Consider the following 16,612-nt stretch of genomic DNA (forward strand, 5'->3'; position numbering starts at 1 on the left):
TATTCTGATTTAAGACATTCTTTGATAATCTTTCCATTTTAAAGTAAGTTATTCAAAGTATCCTTTAAGAGTTTTATGAGGCATCCATGTACTCATAAACTTTAACATCCTTTTTAACAAAAGTCTCTATTTTTCTAACTTGTTCCAAGCAATGGTTTAAGGCTAACAACAACTAGAAATCCATACATTCTCATTTTTCCAAAACAGTTTCTAAAGGTTCCTTTGATTTCATCATCATCCCCTTTGGCTAAAACAACCAAATACATGTAATAAAACATTATAACAACTCTATGAACACAAGTTGTTCATGGTTTCAACAAAATATTTTCATAAGTTCAAGAACATCACCATTTTCGGTTTTGAGGAGAAATGAGTTAGAAAGCGTTTTAGAAAATTTCAACGGTTGAATATGTTCTTGACATACTCATGAACAACATACTTCAATATTGAAGACATTGAATATTGAAAGAATAAGAAAAGATGATGAGAGTAACTTACTCTCAAATCTTCAAATTGCCAAATTTTTGCAAAGTGTTAGTGCATGAGGATACATGGGTATTTATAGAGTTGTGGGGTGGAAGGAATCTGATTTCTAAACCCATTTTCCATGGCAATCTAGCAAATCCAAGAGGGTGAGTGAATCATGGGTTAAGTGAGTGATTTAGGGGATTTGGTGCTAGTAAATCAAAGCATTAATGAGTGAAATCTATAAGATTTAGTAGGTAGATTTTGTGAAGTGACTAATGCGACGTGACGCCTTCGGCGAAACGTGCGCGATTAAAACCATGCTCGAGTATTGTCGGCCAATATTCGAGTAGCCAAAAATGATCGCCCGATTTTACTTTACGGTTGGAACTTCGAATTTCGGCATTCCGAGTGAAAATATTTTAGAAAATAGTTATGGACCAACTCAGGGTCTATCTTTACTCGAAATGTGATTATGAAGCCAACGGCGTGATCGGAACTCGATTTTGAGTTACGGAACTCAAAAAACCACTTTTTGAGCCGTACCGGGTAAGATTCGGCCCCGATAGCGGTCCGAAACCAACTGTCTCCGAAAATCATGAAAATTTACCACCAAATTGGAAATAGAATTACAAGACTAAAACTCAACTAGATTTTTGTCTAATTCTTTACCGAAAATTCCCAGAAATTCATTTTCGAAAATATAATTAATAAAAATATTAATAAAATCTTATAATTCAAAATCGTAAAATTTGCGGTGTTACAAAGGCAGTGGATAAATTGTTTTGTGTTGTTGGTTCAATCTCTTTCAAATTCTTAGGAATCCTAGTTGGGGCAAATCCTAAAAGGCTCTCCACTTGTTCACTTATCATTGATTCTTTCTAAAAGAAACTTTCTCTTTGGAAGCATAAGTTCATCTCCTGTGGTGGTAGGATTACTCTTCTTAAATCGGTACTATGTTCCTTACCTATCTACTTCTTTTCTTATTTTAAAGCCTCGACTTCTGTTATAAATGTGATTGACAAAATCCAAAGACATTTTTTGTGGGGGAAGGGGGGAGAGAGAAAAGGGATTCATTGGGTGAGGTGGAAGAAAATGTGTAGGCTTAAAGAGGAAGGTGGTCTTTGGATAAAGAATTTATTCTTGTTTAACCTAGCTCTATTAGGTAAATGGAGATGGAGATTGTTATTTCATAGAGACTCTCTTTGGGTGAAAGTTTTAAAGTCGAAGTACGGGGATGGGTTTTTAAGGTGTACATGAGAAGGTGATTTGGAATGCTTTAGGAGGGGCTCTTCTTGGTGGAGAGAATTAGGGAATCTTAGTCAGAATAGGAAAGGAATAGGATGTAGGTGGATAAATGGTGGTATCCGTAGGACTCTAGGTTGTGGCTCTGCTGTTAAATTATGGACTGATTTATGGATGGGGAGTGATACTCTCAAAAATTCTTTTCCTAGATTGTTTCAGGTGACTTTGGATAAAGAGACGTGTGTCGCTTCCTTGGTACATGGAATGACGGGACTTGGTCATGGAACTTGAGATGGAGAAGGAATTTGTTCATTTGGGAGGAAGATAAATTTGCAAAACTCCTTAAACAACTACATGGCTTAATGCCTAAACATCACATTGATGACTGTTGGTCTTGGATTCATGAAACAAATGGAAAATACTCGGTCAGAAATGCTTATCAAACTCTACAAAAGGTTGAAGGAAGCAGTGATATTGCTTTCTTTAAAAGACTTTGGGATTGTAACGCCCCAACAAAGATGAAATGCCTAGTGTAGAAAATTGCTTTAGATGGGTTACCAACTAAGGTGAACCTTGCTCATAAAGGTGGGCTAACTTCTCAAGACACCCTTATTTGCTCTCTTTGTGGTGAGGTGGAGGAATTTACTAGTCATTTGTTTTTTCGTATTCTGTTGCATATTTGGTTTGGCAAAAGCTTTATTTTTACTTTGTGCTCCCTTCTATTATTCATAATAATATCATGTCTATGCTCTCTATCCATGAAAAAAACTATTTGGTTGGAGAACAAGAAACAAAAATGGTGAGTGACTTTGATTCGTGACAATTTGGACTATTTTGCACATTCGGAACAAAATCATTTTTTAGCACAAGAGGTTCCAAATAGATAATGTGATGGAGCTTATTTTTATACATTCTTGGAGTCTTCTCAATGCTCGCTTTCCTCTTTTCTCCTTTTCACTAATAAATTGAGTGAGACACACATAATATTGTCTCTCTCTTTGTTAATGTAGGAATTTTATGGATAGAAGTATTACTTGTTCTCCTAATTATTTTATCCCTAAATTAATAGTTTTTATTGTTGATCAAAAAAAAATTATAACCCTTGGATTAGACTAACAAGAGTTAGTTGTTTGTGCTAGTTACTATAAATAGATGGATCCTTCATTCTAATTCAATTCAATAATTCAATAAAAGAACTTGAGGTATTATTCATCATATCTTAGTTTTCTTCCATGAGTCTCATTCTTTCAAGTTAATTCCATTCATCTTTCATCCTTGATCAAGCTTTTCTTACACATTCATCTTTCATCCTTGATCAAGCTTTTCTTACACATTCATCTATGATTATAACGTAGGAGATTATGAAATGGAAAAACTCATCATTTTGAAGAGGTGAAATTTTGCTTCTTTTTGGTTTATAAGTTTTTTTTTATAAAATCAGTTAGTCACCCAAACAAGCTTAACCCATAATAAACAAAAACAACCTATATCAAACATATGCTAAGTTACATGGCCACCTACATTATTAAAATAATGTAAGATGTTAGAAATTAGAATAGATTTACCCAAATAATAAAGTGTGGATATGGCACATGCATGTGTGCTAGGACCATTGCTTCAAACACTAGGAATCATGATAGTGACACTGACACAACTATCACTAAAAAGTATTCAAAACTATGTGACCAGCACCTTGGTTAAGAAAACCTCTTCACATGGTGACATGAATTATGCAGATAATTGCTGTCCCTACAGATTGCAACGCGAATCTGGACCCATAAACTTAAGCTACCAATAATTTATGACCTTTATCTAAATCCAGTAAGAAGAAGAAAATCTGAGTATGATTCAGTAGTGAAGAGGCTAGAATCTTCTCCATCATTTTAATCAACCAACTTTTTCACATACAAAATATCTAAATGGTCAATCTTTACTTTTTCACCTAGTTGTGATAGCACATGTAATTAAGAAAAATATGTATACACTAAGTTTATCATTCATCATTTATTTTTAATTATCATTAACTCTTCATCAAAAAAGTACAACAAATGAATGATAGATGATATACTTATTGTATGTAAATCTTTATAACAACAATTCATAGATATTATGGTCCATGTAATTTCACATAGATTTTAGGTTAACAAAGAAGGCTAAGGAAGCATTTAATGTATAAGATTGAATATAAATAACAGTTCTGATTCAATTAATTTGCTATCAATTTTTACTTTTTCATCCTTAAATCTAAGTTAGTTTAGCTTATTGTGTTAAACAGAATGGAAGTGGTGGACATGGTTAATGTGATTCAATCCAGTATCCACCTCTCAAAATGGGTGCAGTTTTCACTTAAAAAATGGGTGTAGTTTTTGGAAGATTTTTTTTGACCAGACCAGGTTATCAGATTGTACTTCTATTTATTTATTTTTATACTAACAATCATATTTTATCACTTTTTGGTAAGTAACTAAATGTGTGACTGACCTTCTCAACAAATATCGTTCACATGAATCGAAACTTGAACCTTTGGTCATTCTAGAATCTAATTGAGCATTACTTCACTAGACTAATATTTTATTAGTATACATTAATTGAATATGATCTTCTGATTAACAAATTACAAATATAATGAAAGAAAATAAAGATGACAGCTGTTTACACTGTAACCAAAGTGAAATGATGATTTGTAAGATAGCAAAAATAAAAATCATAATAAAACAAGAAAGTAAGAAATGGGATTGAAGACTGTCTAATATGGGAATAACAATGCTCTTTCTCTCATATCTTGTGATAGGTTATTTATCTTCCAATATTTTCATCTTTAGATTTTGATATTTCTAGGATTAATTCATAAATAGTTAAAACAACCAATTTCTTGGGACTGCATGCACTGAGTGATGCTTCTGAAAACTGGTTCCATTTAATCTAAAGTTTGCATTTTGAGGGTGTGGCACTGTTACTAGCTACAAAAGGGTAAAACCTTTTGTGGTTATAACTTGTGAAGAAGTGAAGGGATGCTTTGCTTGGTGCATTGGTGAAACAAAAACAAAAGGCATTAGCATGTGATGCTCCCATTTATCAAGTTTCAGTTTTTTCTTACCACAACCTTTGCTTTGTGTAACTTTCAACCACAACCTTCATCCTTATTTCTCACACTCTCACCTTTTGTTTTGTTCAAGGCATTGGCTTCTGAGATTGAGGTACAATCTTGGAGCTACTTTCCACATTCCCTCACACCAACCTCTCATTCTTTTTGTCTTCCAAGTTCTCTGCAACATTTCCTCACTTTCTAGGCCCTTGTCTCATGGTACACCCACCTGCCTCTTAATTCTTGAGCTATTTTTAACTTTTTCAGTATGGAAATTTGCATTGGATTAAAGATTTGAATTTTGTAGCAACTTTCACAAGCATTTCACTGCAATATATGTTCTCATTACATCATTACCAGTTTTAATGAATCACTCACCACTTTATGATCACTTAACTTGTACAAAAATATAAACTTTCACAAAAACTTGATGTCTGATTTTTCTTTTGAAAAATAAATGGCAGTTTTAGTCCTATTACTACACCTACCATGATGCCATTTAGGACTATTGTTTATGAGCTTAAGGATATTGGAGAAGGCATTGGAAACATGTATAGAAAAGGTGCAGAATCCAAGCATATGCACTGGCATGGAAAATCTCACATTGCTCCTGAATGTTCCTTACCACCACCACCCTCGCCATCGTCATTTTCAACCGTAGTGAGTGAGCAAAGTAGGTGGGCTAACTTACCACCTGAGTTGTTACTAGACATAGTTCAAAGGGTAGAAGCCAGTGAAACTTCCTGGCCTGCTAGGAGAGTAGTTGTAGCATGTGCCTCAGTTTGTAGGTCATGGAGGGAGATAACATACAGTGTTGTTAAGACACCAGAACAGTGTAGTTGGCTCACTTTCCCTATATCACTGAAGCAGGTAATTATGTATTTACTCTCTTATGTAACTGATATCTGTTGAGATCAATCTTAGGATTTTCCTCTATTGTGTGCATTTTAATTGATCATGTTTGTATATATGTTAGCAAATCATATCTTGTGATTATTATTCTGATTTCTTTGGTATAACCAAGGGTATCCTAGTAATTATTGTTCTGATTTCAATTCTGAAAGTTAAGTCATTTATATTTGTACTCATTACACTATAAATTCAGATGGAGTGCCAAATCACTAAAGCAATTCATATTTCATCTTTCTTAATATATCTATACTTAGTTTATTTGAGGTTTGGTTTACAAGAAGTTGGTACTAATGAGTGATTATTGTGTTTATCAGCCTGGTCCAAGAGATGCTCCAATCCAGTGTTTTATTAAGAGAGAAAGGGTGACTTCAACATATCGTTTATATCTCGGTCTGAGCCCAGGTAATATCTTTGTGCAAACATAATTCATTATCGACTAAGAAATAGTTCTGTTAGAATTTCTGTTAAACATTTAAGGTTTCTCTTTGATTGTAAAATTGGTATATGGTTGTTGAAAATTGAAACACCTTGAGGGTCTTGTGTGTCCTTTTCTTTTGGTAGTTCATTCCTTAGAAAGTTCTTTGGTTATTTTGCTTTCTAGCAAAGCATCCCTCCATAAATTTCTAGTCTGAAACTTCGGAGTGAAAATTGTTGATTTGATCATCTGCTTTGGTAGGACAAATTCTTAAATTGGAAAGACTTCCCTTTTGATTTTTATTGCAAATCACTTTTACAGATAAATGATGTTTCAAAGATTTTTTATTTAAAATGTAACTGTAGCAGCAGACCAGCAGTGATGTCCATTTTTCCTTATTAATCTTGTACTTATTTTTTGGTACAAAATCTTCCAATCACCTTGGAAGTGAATTATTGAATATGTTTGACTCATTCACTGAATCTGTTGTTGTCTGGTACCCCTTTTGTATTTACTTTGAGACTGTTAATTTATTTCGCAGCGCTTACTTGTGATATGAGCAAACTGCTATTGGCAGCAAAGAAGATTAGAAGGGCAACATGCACAGAATTTTTATTATCGTTAGTTCCCGATGATTTCTCTCGAGATAGCAATACTTACATTGGAAAACTAAGGTTAGTCCAATCTCTGTCGACTCTTTATCTTTATCGTTGATACATTATTCTACCGTTCTCTTGATCTGTAAGCGTGCAATGAACAGGTCTAATTTTCTGGGAACCAAGTTCACAATCATGGATGGTGAGCCCCCTCATGATTCTGCAGTTCCATTAAATTGTAAGTTGCAGCAAAGAGACCATTTGAAGCCATTACTTCCAAGAGTTGCTGCTGCTAACTATAATGTGGGCACGATATCTTATGAACTCAATGTTCTTCGTACAAGAGGTCCAAGAAGAATGTGTTGTACAATGCACTTGATCCCCATATCTGCAATCCAAGAAGGAGGGACTGCCCCTACTCCTTCGAAGTTTACCAATTGCTATAACGAGCATGCGTCTACCACGCCTATTTCGAAAGGAAAGAAGCCAAGAGTTGAATTTGGTTCAGCTGGCACCGATGATAGTCCAGGATCAACCCCAAGCGCAAGGGAACCACTGATTTTGAAAAACAAAGCTCCTAGATGGCATGAACAGCTGCAATGTTGGTGCTTGAATTTCAAGGGACGGGTTACAGTGGCCTCGGTGAAGAACTTCCAGCTTGTAGCAGCTGCAGAACCTTCCCAAAATGTAGCAGTGGCAGAACAAGAGAAAGTGATACTACAATTTGGAAAAATTGGGAAAGACATATTCACCATGGATTATCGATATCCCCTTTCTGCTTTTCAAGCCTTCGCAATCTGCTTGAGCAGCTTTGACACAAAACCAGCTTGTGAATGATCTTGACTTCTTTTTTTCCATTGTGGACAAATGCCCCTGTCACTTTCTACCTTGAAATAAAATGTATATATTTTGGTAAGAAAGGAGAGAAGCTGGAAAAATCATCTCTTATTCTGCAGGAATAATTTTGTACAATGCTAGCTGTTAGGATTTATGCTTAATAGCAAGTCCATTTGTCTTCTGTGAGGAAGTTTGTTAGATCAGATAGACATTTCCCAAGTACCACATTGTAGTGAATATCTTTTCTTGTCAATGAACAATTTAAATAAAAATGACATTGCACATTGTGAATATTGTTAACACATAACATGCAGTGTCTAAATCCTAAATCCAATGAGAGTGTATCCTTACTGTCTATTTGTTACAATGTTACAATATTCTATACAGGATGTTTTTGCTATAGAAGTGGAGGTGTTTTTATTTTTCAAAGATCCTCAATATCTTCAACCTTTAACAGAATCGCTAGGTTCCACGAGAAGGCCTCTAAGGCACCTTCTTCGAACCACGGGTTGGTAGGTCCATTTCTCAGCACGACTAATGTTGAATTTAGTCTTGTGAATTTGCATGGGTAGCTTATCATCAGACTTGATGGGCTCTTCTGGCTTTTGTGGAAGAGTCACTTGAACAGCAGGGTCTCTTTCACTGACTGAACCATGAAACATCAATGAATTATTCATACTTTGTATTTTTCTGTTAACATAAGTCTTCCCAACTTCATCATGGTTGGTCGAACTATGTGAGTCTTTCTTAGTGTTACTGTTTTCCTCTGCATCTGTGGTCATCTCAATGCTCTCTTCTGGATTAGTCTTATAGCCGCGATGTATTTGAATCAACCCCTCTTTCTTCACTGACTTGGATCCTACATGCATTGTGGCTCCTCTATTATCACCAACCAAGGTTATGATACTTAATTGTTTGACATCCATGGACTGTGTTGGATGCACAGTGGCTAGTTTCTGAACAAACTTTTTGATATCATCTTTGATACCTTGTTGCAATGGAGTCGTTTCCTCATTGGATGAAACAGGTCTTTCAGGTGGTATGCTTGACACATTTCGAGTTCCTTGATCTGTTGAACTCACAACTCTGATGTCTTGCTCACTTGGGTTGGAAGTGGCAAACATTACCTTTCTCTCCACAGTTTCTCTTGCCCCATACTGCTTTGTGTTTCCAAGGAACCTTCAACACCTTTGATCTTTCCTCATCACCTAAAACTGCTTTATAATGTTTAGACAGTTTCCCTGGCTGAGAAGAGGTATCTGGTGACTTGGGGATGATTTTCAATGGTGACTTCATTGGATCAGTTTCTTGAAGTACTGGCTCAGACACTGCCACTACCATATTCTCCTTTTCCTCTTGAGATAATGATGCAACAAAAGTGCTCTCATCAAAATTGGGTTAAACACCTTGCTCGTACGCTCTAAGGCCAAAGGAGAATATAGTGGAGAGGCTGCAGGCTCAGGCTCAGTATTAGAAGCTGGTGATGATGATCAAGTCACCGAAGAAGCGTTTGATGGTTCAGTGCCTGTAAGATAAATCGGGGGCATCCTCTCAAGTTGAGAAGTGGTCTCTGGTGACATGCTTTGCGTTTCCAAAGGTGCCTTGGGTAAAATTGGTATAGGTTGTGTATACAAATCCTCGGGTTGAGAAAAGGTGTCTGATGACTTGAGGATTGCTTTAAATTGTGAGCTTATCTTTGCCTCATCAACTTGTGGCATTGGTTCAGAACCAACCATCTTATTCTTTTCCTCTCCTGAGACTAATAATGTAGGGTGAGAACTTTCTTCGGCTACAGGCTTTAGCACCACGACAATGCCATCTGAAGCCAAATCAGAGGGAGACTGATGTTGAGTTGGCTCAGCTTCTTGTGGTATTCGTTCAGACAAAAGTATCTTTTCCTTTTCTTATTCAGAGAGAGATGATGCAGGTTGGGTGCTTTCTTCAGTAGCAAGCTTTGACACCATTATAACACCATCTAAGGCTGAATGAGCAGGAGACTGAGGTTGAGTTTTTGGGGATGAGGATGCAATAGAAACCCGAGATGGAGAGCCTGAATGAGATGAGGGCTGAAGCGAGTTAACTGCAGTTGGAGTTGTCGATCGAGAAGGAAGTTCTAACTTAGAAGCCACTAACTCTTTTCCTCTCCTGAGTTGGATGAGATGGTGACTGCTTTTGAGGTTTAGCTCTTGGGGCGCCCTGAGTTTTGGTAGGACTAAGAGGGGATTCTGGATGTTGAATCAGCGCGTCAGTGCTTAGTTCAGTTGAAGATTTTGGATGATGAGGTGGTGGTTCAGTAGCAGGATGCGCACTACGCGTTCCTGATAGCCAAGGGATCCTAAAACGAAATGGTTGTTTTTTACGTGCCATGCATGGTTAATGATATCTGATAATGACGCAGGAGATTGTTGTTGTTTTTATTGGTACTATGGTTGAATGCAATGTTATTATTACAATGGATATGTATACTTAACTAAAGACTCATACCTGGGATGGTTCTTGTTGCTTCCTTGAGAGAATTTCACATTCATTCCCTTGAAAATTTATGCATATGTCCCTACCTTAATTGGATTAATGTTCTAATCAAAGGTTTGCTATCCATTTTGATATTCTGATACTATTCTCTAGGGTTTAACCCTTCATTTTCAGAATTCATATAAAAGCAACCAAAGAAGTGCCTTTCTTCATATACTCTCTTACCAAAAAGATTTAAGAAAAAAGACAATGTTACAACCTAGAACTCAAAAGTAAACCATGACAGCAATTCAGCAAACAATCTGTGTTTAAGGACTCATAGGCATTGGCAATATGAAGTACCAAACGTGGGATTGTTCCATATGCGTTAGGCATATCACATGTTCAAGCAAGAATTTTAAGATAGGGAATTCATGTACCCAAAAAATATCTGTTCCTAGAGTCGACAAAATGAATAAAGTAATTTTTTTTAATCAGAGTACAAGCCAAACAGTTGATTTGATAAATTCATAAATCTTCAGCATGTCAATGTTTTGAAGTCTCTAAATGCAACTGTCTACCAGGCATGCAACTAATTAAGGTAAAATCAGGAAGAAGAAAAAACATGCATAAATCATGTCTATGTGGGTGTGAAAAAGAAAATGACCTTTTCAGATCAGTAATCTATTATAAAAGGGAATAAAGTTCAAAAGAATAATAAATAAGAGTAAGGTAAATCAGTAATCTGAACACTTGCAGACATGGAACCATGGTAAAATCCATAAACACGATACAATTGAGAAACTGACAATTTAAGAAGTAACTAAATCCATTATTGGTTATACATGCTCTGGTCAATCCAGAAGACCACGGCTTCCTTAATAAGGTAATGCATTTTTTTGGTCACTGGGCAGAAAGAGAGAGAAATTGCAATCCTTGAGATGAGTAAACTATCTCAGACTTGGTGATCTAAGGCTAAGTTTCGCAAGGTCCATCTTTAACTGTTTTGATGAATTGGAATTCTGATTTGATATAGTGAAACCTCGTGCCTCCATGATACTGCGTATTCTTCGTGCATCCTGCTCAAACCCACCAGCGACCAGACTGCGAATAATCTTCTCAAACTCAGCTAGTCCTAACTCATCCTTCCTAGATTCCAGAAAGCCCAGAGTTTGAAGGACCTTTTTCTCATTACCAGCTCTTGCATACATAGCACAAAGACTAACTTGAACCTTTAAAGGAGGAGCTTCGCCCAGCAGAGCAATTTTACATAAAAGATGTTCAGCCTCCTCAACAAGCCGCAACTCACCCAACCAGTCCACAAGAACAGAATAGGTGGCAACCCCTGGCTCAAATCCATTATTCTCTAGCTCCAAAAGAAGATTTAATGCCTTGTCCAATAAGTTTTTCTTCTGATAAGCTGCAATCATGCCAGCAGTGCACCTATCATCCGGCTTATGCCCAAGTTTCATCATGAGGTCAAAGTCACTTCTTGCCTGATCAGGGTCACCTGCATGTGCATTTGCCTCAATCAGCAATGTGGACGTCTCCAGAGTATGCTTGAATCCTGCAAACTCCATAGTTGTGAAAATTCGCTTGACTCCAAGAACATCACCATGCTGAGAATAAGATCGGAGCAATGCCATGTATATTTCCTTTGTGGGTTTAATATCTCTTGTCTCCATATCCCTCATCAATACCTCACCGTCCTTAGGATTGCCAGCAGTTACATGGGCCATGATCATTGAGGTGTAAACTTTTACATCTGGTTGGAAGCCATAGCTCCTCAAGGTTTCAAATGATTCTTTTGCACGTTGAACATTGCCTACCTTGCTGTACATGTGGACCAACACACTGGCTGTTGGAGCATCTGGTAGTATACCTTTTTCTTTCATCTTCTTAAGGAGACTCTCAGCATCATCAAACCGGCTCTCTTTAGCATATATATCAATAAGCTTAGAGTAGTCTGATATATTTGCTTGGAAAGAATCTTCTGTCAATAATATTTCTGCCACCTAGAAAAGCAAGGATTTAACAAAAAATTAATTCCAAAATCCAAATAGGGCACACTTCATCAAAAGTAGATTACAGTAACCTACTAGAAAAAATATGTATTCAATAAATTTTCCTACAATTTCATAAGCAGCATACAGAAACATCATACTAGGATCATCTACGTTTACAAATATGAAAATCATATAAGCACATAACCATTAAATATGCAGGAAAGGAGCTGCATCACACCGTGGCAATGGCATTAACGAATAATTCAATATCAACATGTACAGTTTCTTACTACTTCACAAGAGTAATAGGATGGCCCAGTGCACAAGGCTCCTAACTAGTGGGGTATGTAGATGATAGCCTTATCTTCACAGGCTGGTTCAAAGATTTGAACTCATGACCTCTAAGTCACATGGCAAACAACCTTACCGTTCTGCCGAGGTTGACCCTCCACTACTACTTCAGAAGAGTAAGTCAGATAAATGCAAGTAAAGGCCGGTGTAAAAAACAAGGTAATTCCACAGCTTTCATTGGCATTTCCAAATGTTAATCAGCTTAAGTATTAAAATAGTTTCATATACACAATTCAACATGGAAAATTTCACTACTGCTAAAAAGCAAAAACTATAAAGGCAACGCGGCCATATACTGATGAAGCTAAGTTGCTAATGATATCAAAGCAATAGTGTACCTTGAAGTACAAAGGAGGATTCTTCTGTTTCAACCTGTCAAGCAAACTAATCCAATCTACTCTGCTTGGTTGTAAAAGCTCCTTCCATTCAGCCAACAGTGTCAATAAGCTATCATCGTCAGCATTTAAAGACACAATTTTCTCAGTAACAAGCTTGCATTTCCCACTAATCGGCTTAGGCTCCTCCGGCCACATAACCTGCCCTGCCTCATGGATCTTATCAGCCACTTCTTCCCACTTAGGATCGGATAAATCAAGCCCGTAAATCTTGTACTTAATCTTCCCCTTCCTCTTAGGAAGGGTAACAACCTTATCATTCACCTTCTCCTCACCAACAACATCGAATTCCCCAATCCCCTCTTGGTTTTCTTCTTCGGCCTGCGCTGCATCAGCTTCTTTTTTTATTCTTTCTAACCCCTCATAGAAATCATGCTCCTCCATCTTTTCCCTTGCCCACTTAAACCTCATCTCTCGCAACAAATCGCCACGAATCCCAACCTCGCCAGCGAACCTACACATCTCTTTGACTTCCTCACACTGCAAAAAACCCTTCATCTTCTCCTTCTTCCTTTCCTTATTCATATCTTCCAACACCTTATTACTCACCTCCCACACCGTACTCCACAAATCCTCACTAAAAAAATCACCCGATTCAAACGACGACGCCGTTGCAGAAGAACCTTCCAGAATATTCTCAAACCCTCCCTTCTCCAATTCCGAAACCACTTTTTCGATTATAACAAGAAGCATGCCATCGATCGTTTGTTTATCCGAATCAGGGTACGATTCAGTAACACGCTTCCGCATTATCCACACAAATCGAGATAAGAACTCGTTCATGGTGGCATCATGGCTATTATCAAAATCATCGTTGCCTAGGTCGTCGGAATTGAGAACTGGGACGAGTGAGTTGGTACTGAGTTGAGTGACTCGGGTGGAGTGAAAGTACTTAGGGAATGATTGAAAGGTTGAAGAAGAAGAAGGAGAGTGATGAGTGGTGTGAAGAAAAGTGGGAAGAGTGGAAAGAGATTTGGGGAAATGGGAATGTAGGAACGCATTGAGTTTGTTGAGTTTTTGCCTTGAAAGTAAAGTTCTGTAAAACATAGTCTCTGATTGAGATTTGATGGAAGTGTATTGGTTAGAGGTGGAAGGAGAGATGAAAATGGAGTTAGGGTTTTAGGTTTATGGCTGATGAATGATGGAACTGGAACTATGGAATCATAAGCCCACTGTGTTAAGCCCAATACAACTTTTTTATATTTGTTTTTTTCGTAGAAGATTCAAAACCTATATATATATATATGACACTTGAGATTAATATTATTGATATTGGTTAATTTGGTTACTATATACTTTATTATGTGAGAACTATATAATTTTATTGTAATGTTAATCTCAAAATTCATATTTATTCATACTTTTTTTTTCAGTTCCATTATGATTTGAAATTTATAGAGTGAATTATATTGACTCCCCCTAAATTTTAGGCTATGTTTGGTTGTAATGAAAATAGAAGGAAAGAAAATATGAGGAAAGAAAAGTAGAGGAAAAATTTATTTACCATCATTTGGTTGGAAGCAAAATAAAGGAAAGAAAGAAAAAAGACAATGGGGCCCACTAAATTTTTTTCTTCTCATGTATGGAGTGAAAATGGAAGAAAAACTTAGCTTAAAATTAATAAGACTTGTCTTTTTGTTTTTGGACATTTCTTAATTTTTTATTTTTCATTTTTTATTTCTTTGATATCATATAATTAAAGAATCATTTTTTATTAACATTTCTTTTATTAACTTTTATTTCACTCACTTTTTCTTTTTAAATTAAATATGGTGTGAATCAAATTACAATTTTGTTAAAATAATTAATTTCTTACACAAGTTACAATTTTGTTCCTGTAGTGAAGAAAACAAATATGAATAGTAATGGGACACACCAAATACATACAATACTTTTCCATACTCATACTAGTACCTTTTATGAGTACCTATAAGAGTAATAATTATTTGTGGTAGGAGTTTTCAAATTTAATAATATAATTATATATTTTATAATTATAATATATATAAAAATAATTATTAGGTATAGTAAGGAACTTTCTATAATTAAAATTTATTATTAAATAATAAAAATGTATACATTATAATTTTAAAGAATGACAAAATTATAATATATAAAATATTTAATTAAAAAATAAATTTATTATTATGTGCCTATTTACGGGGAAAATATACTTTTATCCATCCATAAAAGCAAATCAATACATCATGTGTTTTTTTTAACAAAAATAGTAACAGGTGTAATTAAGTCAAACAAAATATGTTATATTGTGAACACAAGTCCAAAAAGTATAAACTTGATGTATATTCATTATTTTTATTCGTTATAAACTACATCAATAAGTCTAAGGAGGTGTTTAAATTACTCTCGTATTATGTTGTAACTAACCAAAATAAAGAATAAACATCGATTTTTATACTATTGGACTTGTCTTCACAATATATCGTATTTTGTTTGACTTAATTACATTCGTCATCATTTTTTATTTAAGAAATTACACTTATCTATCTTACCGTGGTAGTTAGTGTAATATATATATATATATAATTAGAGGATTTGTGTAGGTTTTAAAAATGCATGGTTTGTGTAATTTCACTAGCAATGAGTTCATTATCGTGAGAGTATATTCTTGATGTTACAAAACAAAGTTTACATTGTAATCGCAATTGTGTTCTCGTGCAAAACTAGAGACATAAATGAGAACATAGCTTCTTTATCTTTGTAATTATCCTCACTCTCCATTACATGGAGAATGGGAGGCCCATAGTTGATTGACTTGGTTCCTCTATAATGTGCCTTCTAAATCATTGAATCATCTTACTTAATTAACGAATCCATATCATAATTTAATTTCCATTCACACATTATAGTTACATGTTTGGGCATTAGAGTTTGTCCATAGTTTTCAAGATGAAACTTCAATATCCAATAAATTAAAATTCAAATATAATCTAATTCCCAAAAACTCCAATAAACCAGAAACAACATTCAGAATGGACAATGTTAAAAAAACAAAGGTAAAATTGGTAAAGGGGCAAAACCTTCAAGATGGTTTTTAGTTTGTTAAACCACTTCATTATCCAAAATTCCTCAATCCTTTAAAAGTGAAGATTGTTGCTCCATCATTTCTGTTTACCAATGTGATTACTAACAAATAGACATGCTTCCCAAATAATATGGCTGGAACTGGACTCTACAGAATCCAAAAAAATGCTTCTAATGAAGTTGTAAAATTCTATAAAATCAAAATACAAATGTTTATTTTCAAGTTAAGCACAATCAAATAACATCATTTACTAAGTAATCCTAAATCTCCAACTTAAGGGTCAATAGAGCCATTCACTTGATTCTCACATATTGCTTCATCCACAAGTAACTCATGTTGCAGGGAGTGGCTTGCTTCTTGAAACTGACAAATGAATTTCCCATATTTGATCAAAGATACAAAAGGTATTCTACAAGTCTGTTATCCCAAATCTTGTTCAGCGCTAATAAAAATATGTCATGGGACAAGGTTTTTCTATCTATTACTATTTTATAGAGGGCAGATTTGATAAAACAATAAAGTCGTTGTTTAGTAACTCTTAGAAATAGTGTCTCCTCATGTGAGATAAGGTTGTATACATATACTCTCACTAAGTGAGAGTCTAGCTCATTGAACCTTCCTTCTTTTTTTTACTATTTTTAAATACTGACTGCAAAAATGTTAGAAAGGAAGATAACTTTGTATTTTGTTTCAACTTTATTCTTACACTGCACTAAAACTTAATTTGTGCTTTTATGTGATCCCCAAAAAGTAATGATTCTTACACTGCATCTGGTGAAGGATATGTGTAATTCATGCAAAAAAAATA

At 35.4% G+C, this 16,612-nt stretch overlaps 2 protein-coding genes and 1 pseudogene across 4 annotated transcripts; 1 reads left to right on the top strand and 2 right to left on the bottom strand.

Moving 5' to 3' along the window:
- LOC109358425 (tubby-like F-box protein 5) lies at positions 4,553 to 8,006 on the top strand. Of its 3 annotated transcripts, none has more exons than XM_019602631.1 (5): positions 4,553 to 5,014; positions 5,260 to 5,665; positions 6,022 to 6,109; positions 6,664 to 6,796; positions 6,883 to 8,005. In XM_019602631.1, the coding sequence occupies exons 2-5, from the start codon at positions 5,285 to 5,287 to the stop codon at positions 7,553 to 7,555; spliced, it is 1,275 nt and encodes a 424-aa protein (XP_019458176.1). In that variant the 5' UTR covers positions 4,553 to 5,014; positions 5,260 to 5,284; the 3' UTR covers positions 7,556 to 8,005. The 3 variants fall into 3 exon arrangements, with proteins under 3 accessions (XP_019458176.1, XP_019458177.1, XP_019458178.1); XM_019602633.1 differs by having other exon boundaries at positions 4,555 to 5,014; positions 5,299 to 5,665; XM_019602632.1 differs by having other exon boundaries at positions 4,553 to 5,665; positions 6,883 to 8,006.
- LOC109357946 lies at positions 7,999 to 10,166 on the bottom strand (annotated as a pseudogene).
- On the bottom strand, positions 10,729 to 13,906 carry LOC109358423 (pentatricopeptide repeat-containing protein At3g22470, mitochondrial). The gene is made up of 2 exons (XM_019602628.1): positions 12,702 to 13,906; positions 10,729 to 12,021 (listed from the first exon to the last, which is right to left on the bottom strand). Exons 1-2 carry the CDS (start codon positions 13,803 to 13,805, stop codon positions 10,957 to 10,959), a joined length of 2,169 nt encoding a protein of 722 aa, XP_019458173.1. The 5' UTR covers positions 13,806 to 13,906; the 3' UTR covers positions 10,729 to 10,956.

The sequence above is a fragment of the Lupinus angustifolius genome, chromosome LG10, assembly GCF_001865875.1.
Source record: "Lupinus angustifolius cultivar Tanjil chromosome LG10, LupAngTanjil_v1.0, whole genome shotgun sequence".
NCBI lineage: Eukaryota > Viridiplantae > Streptophyta > Magnoliopsida > Fabales > Fabaceae > Lupinus > Lupinus angustifolius.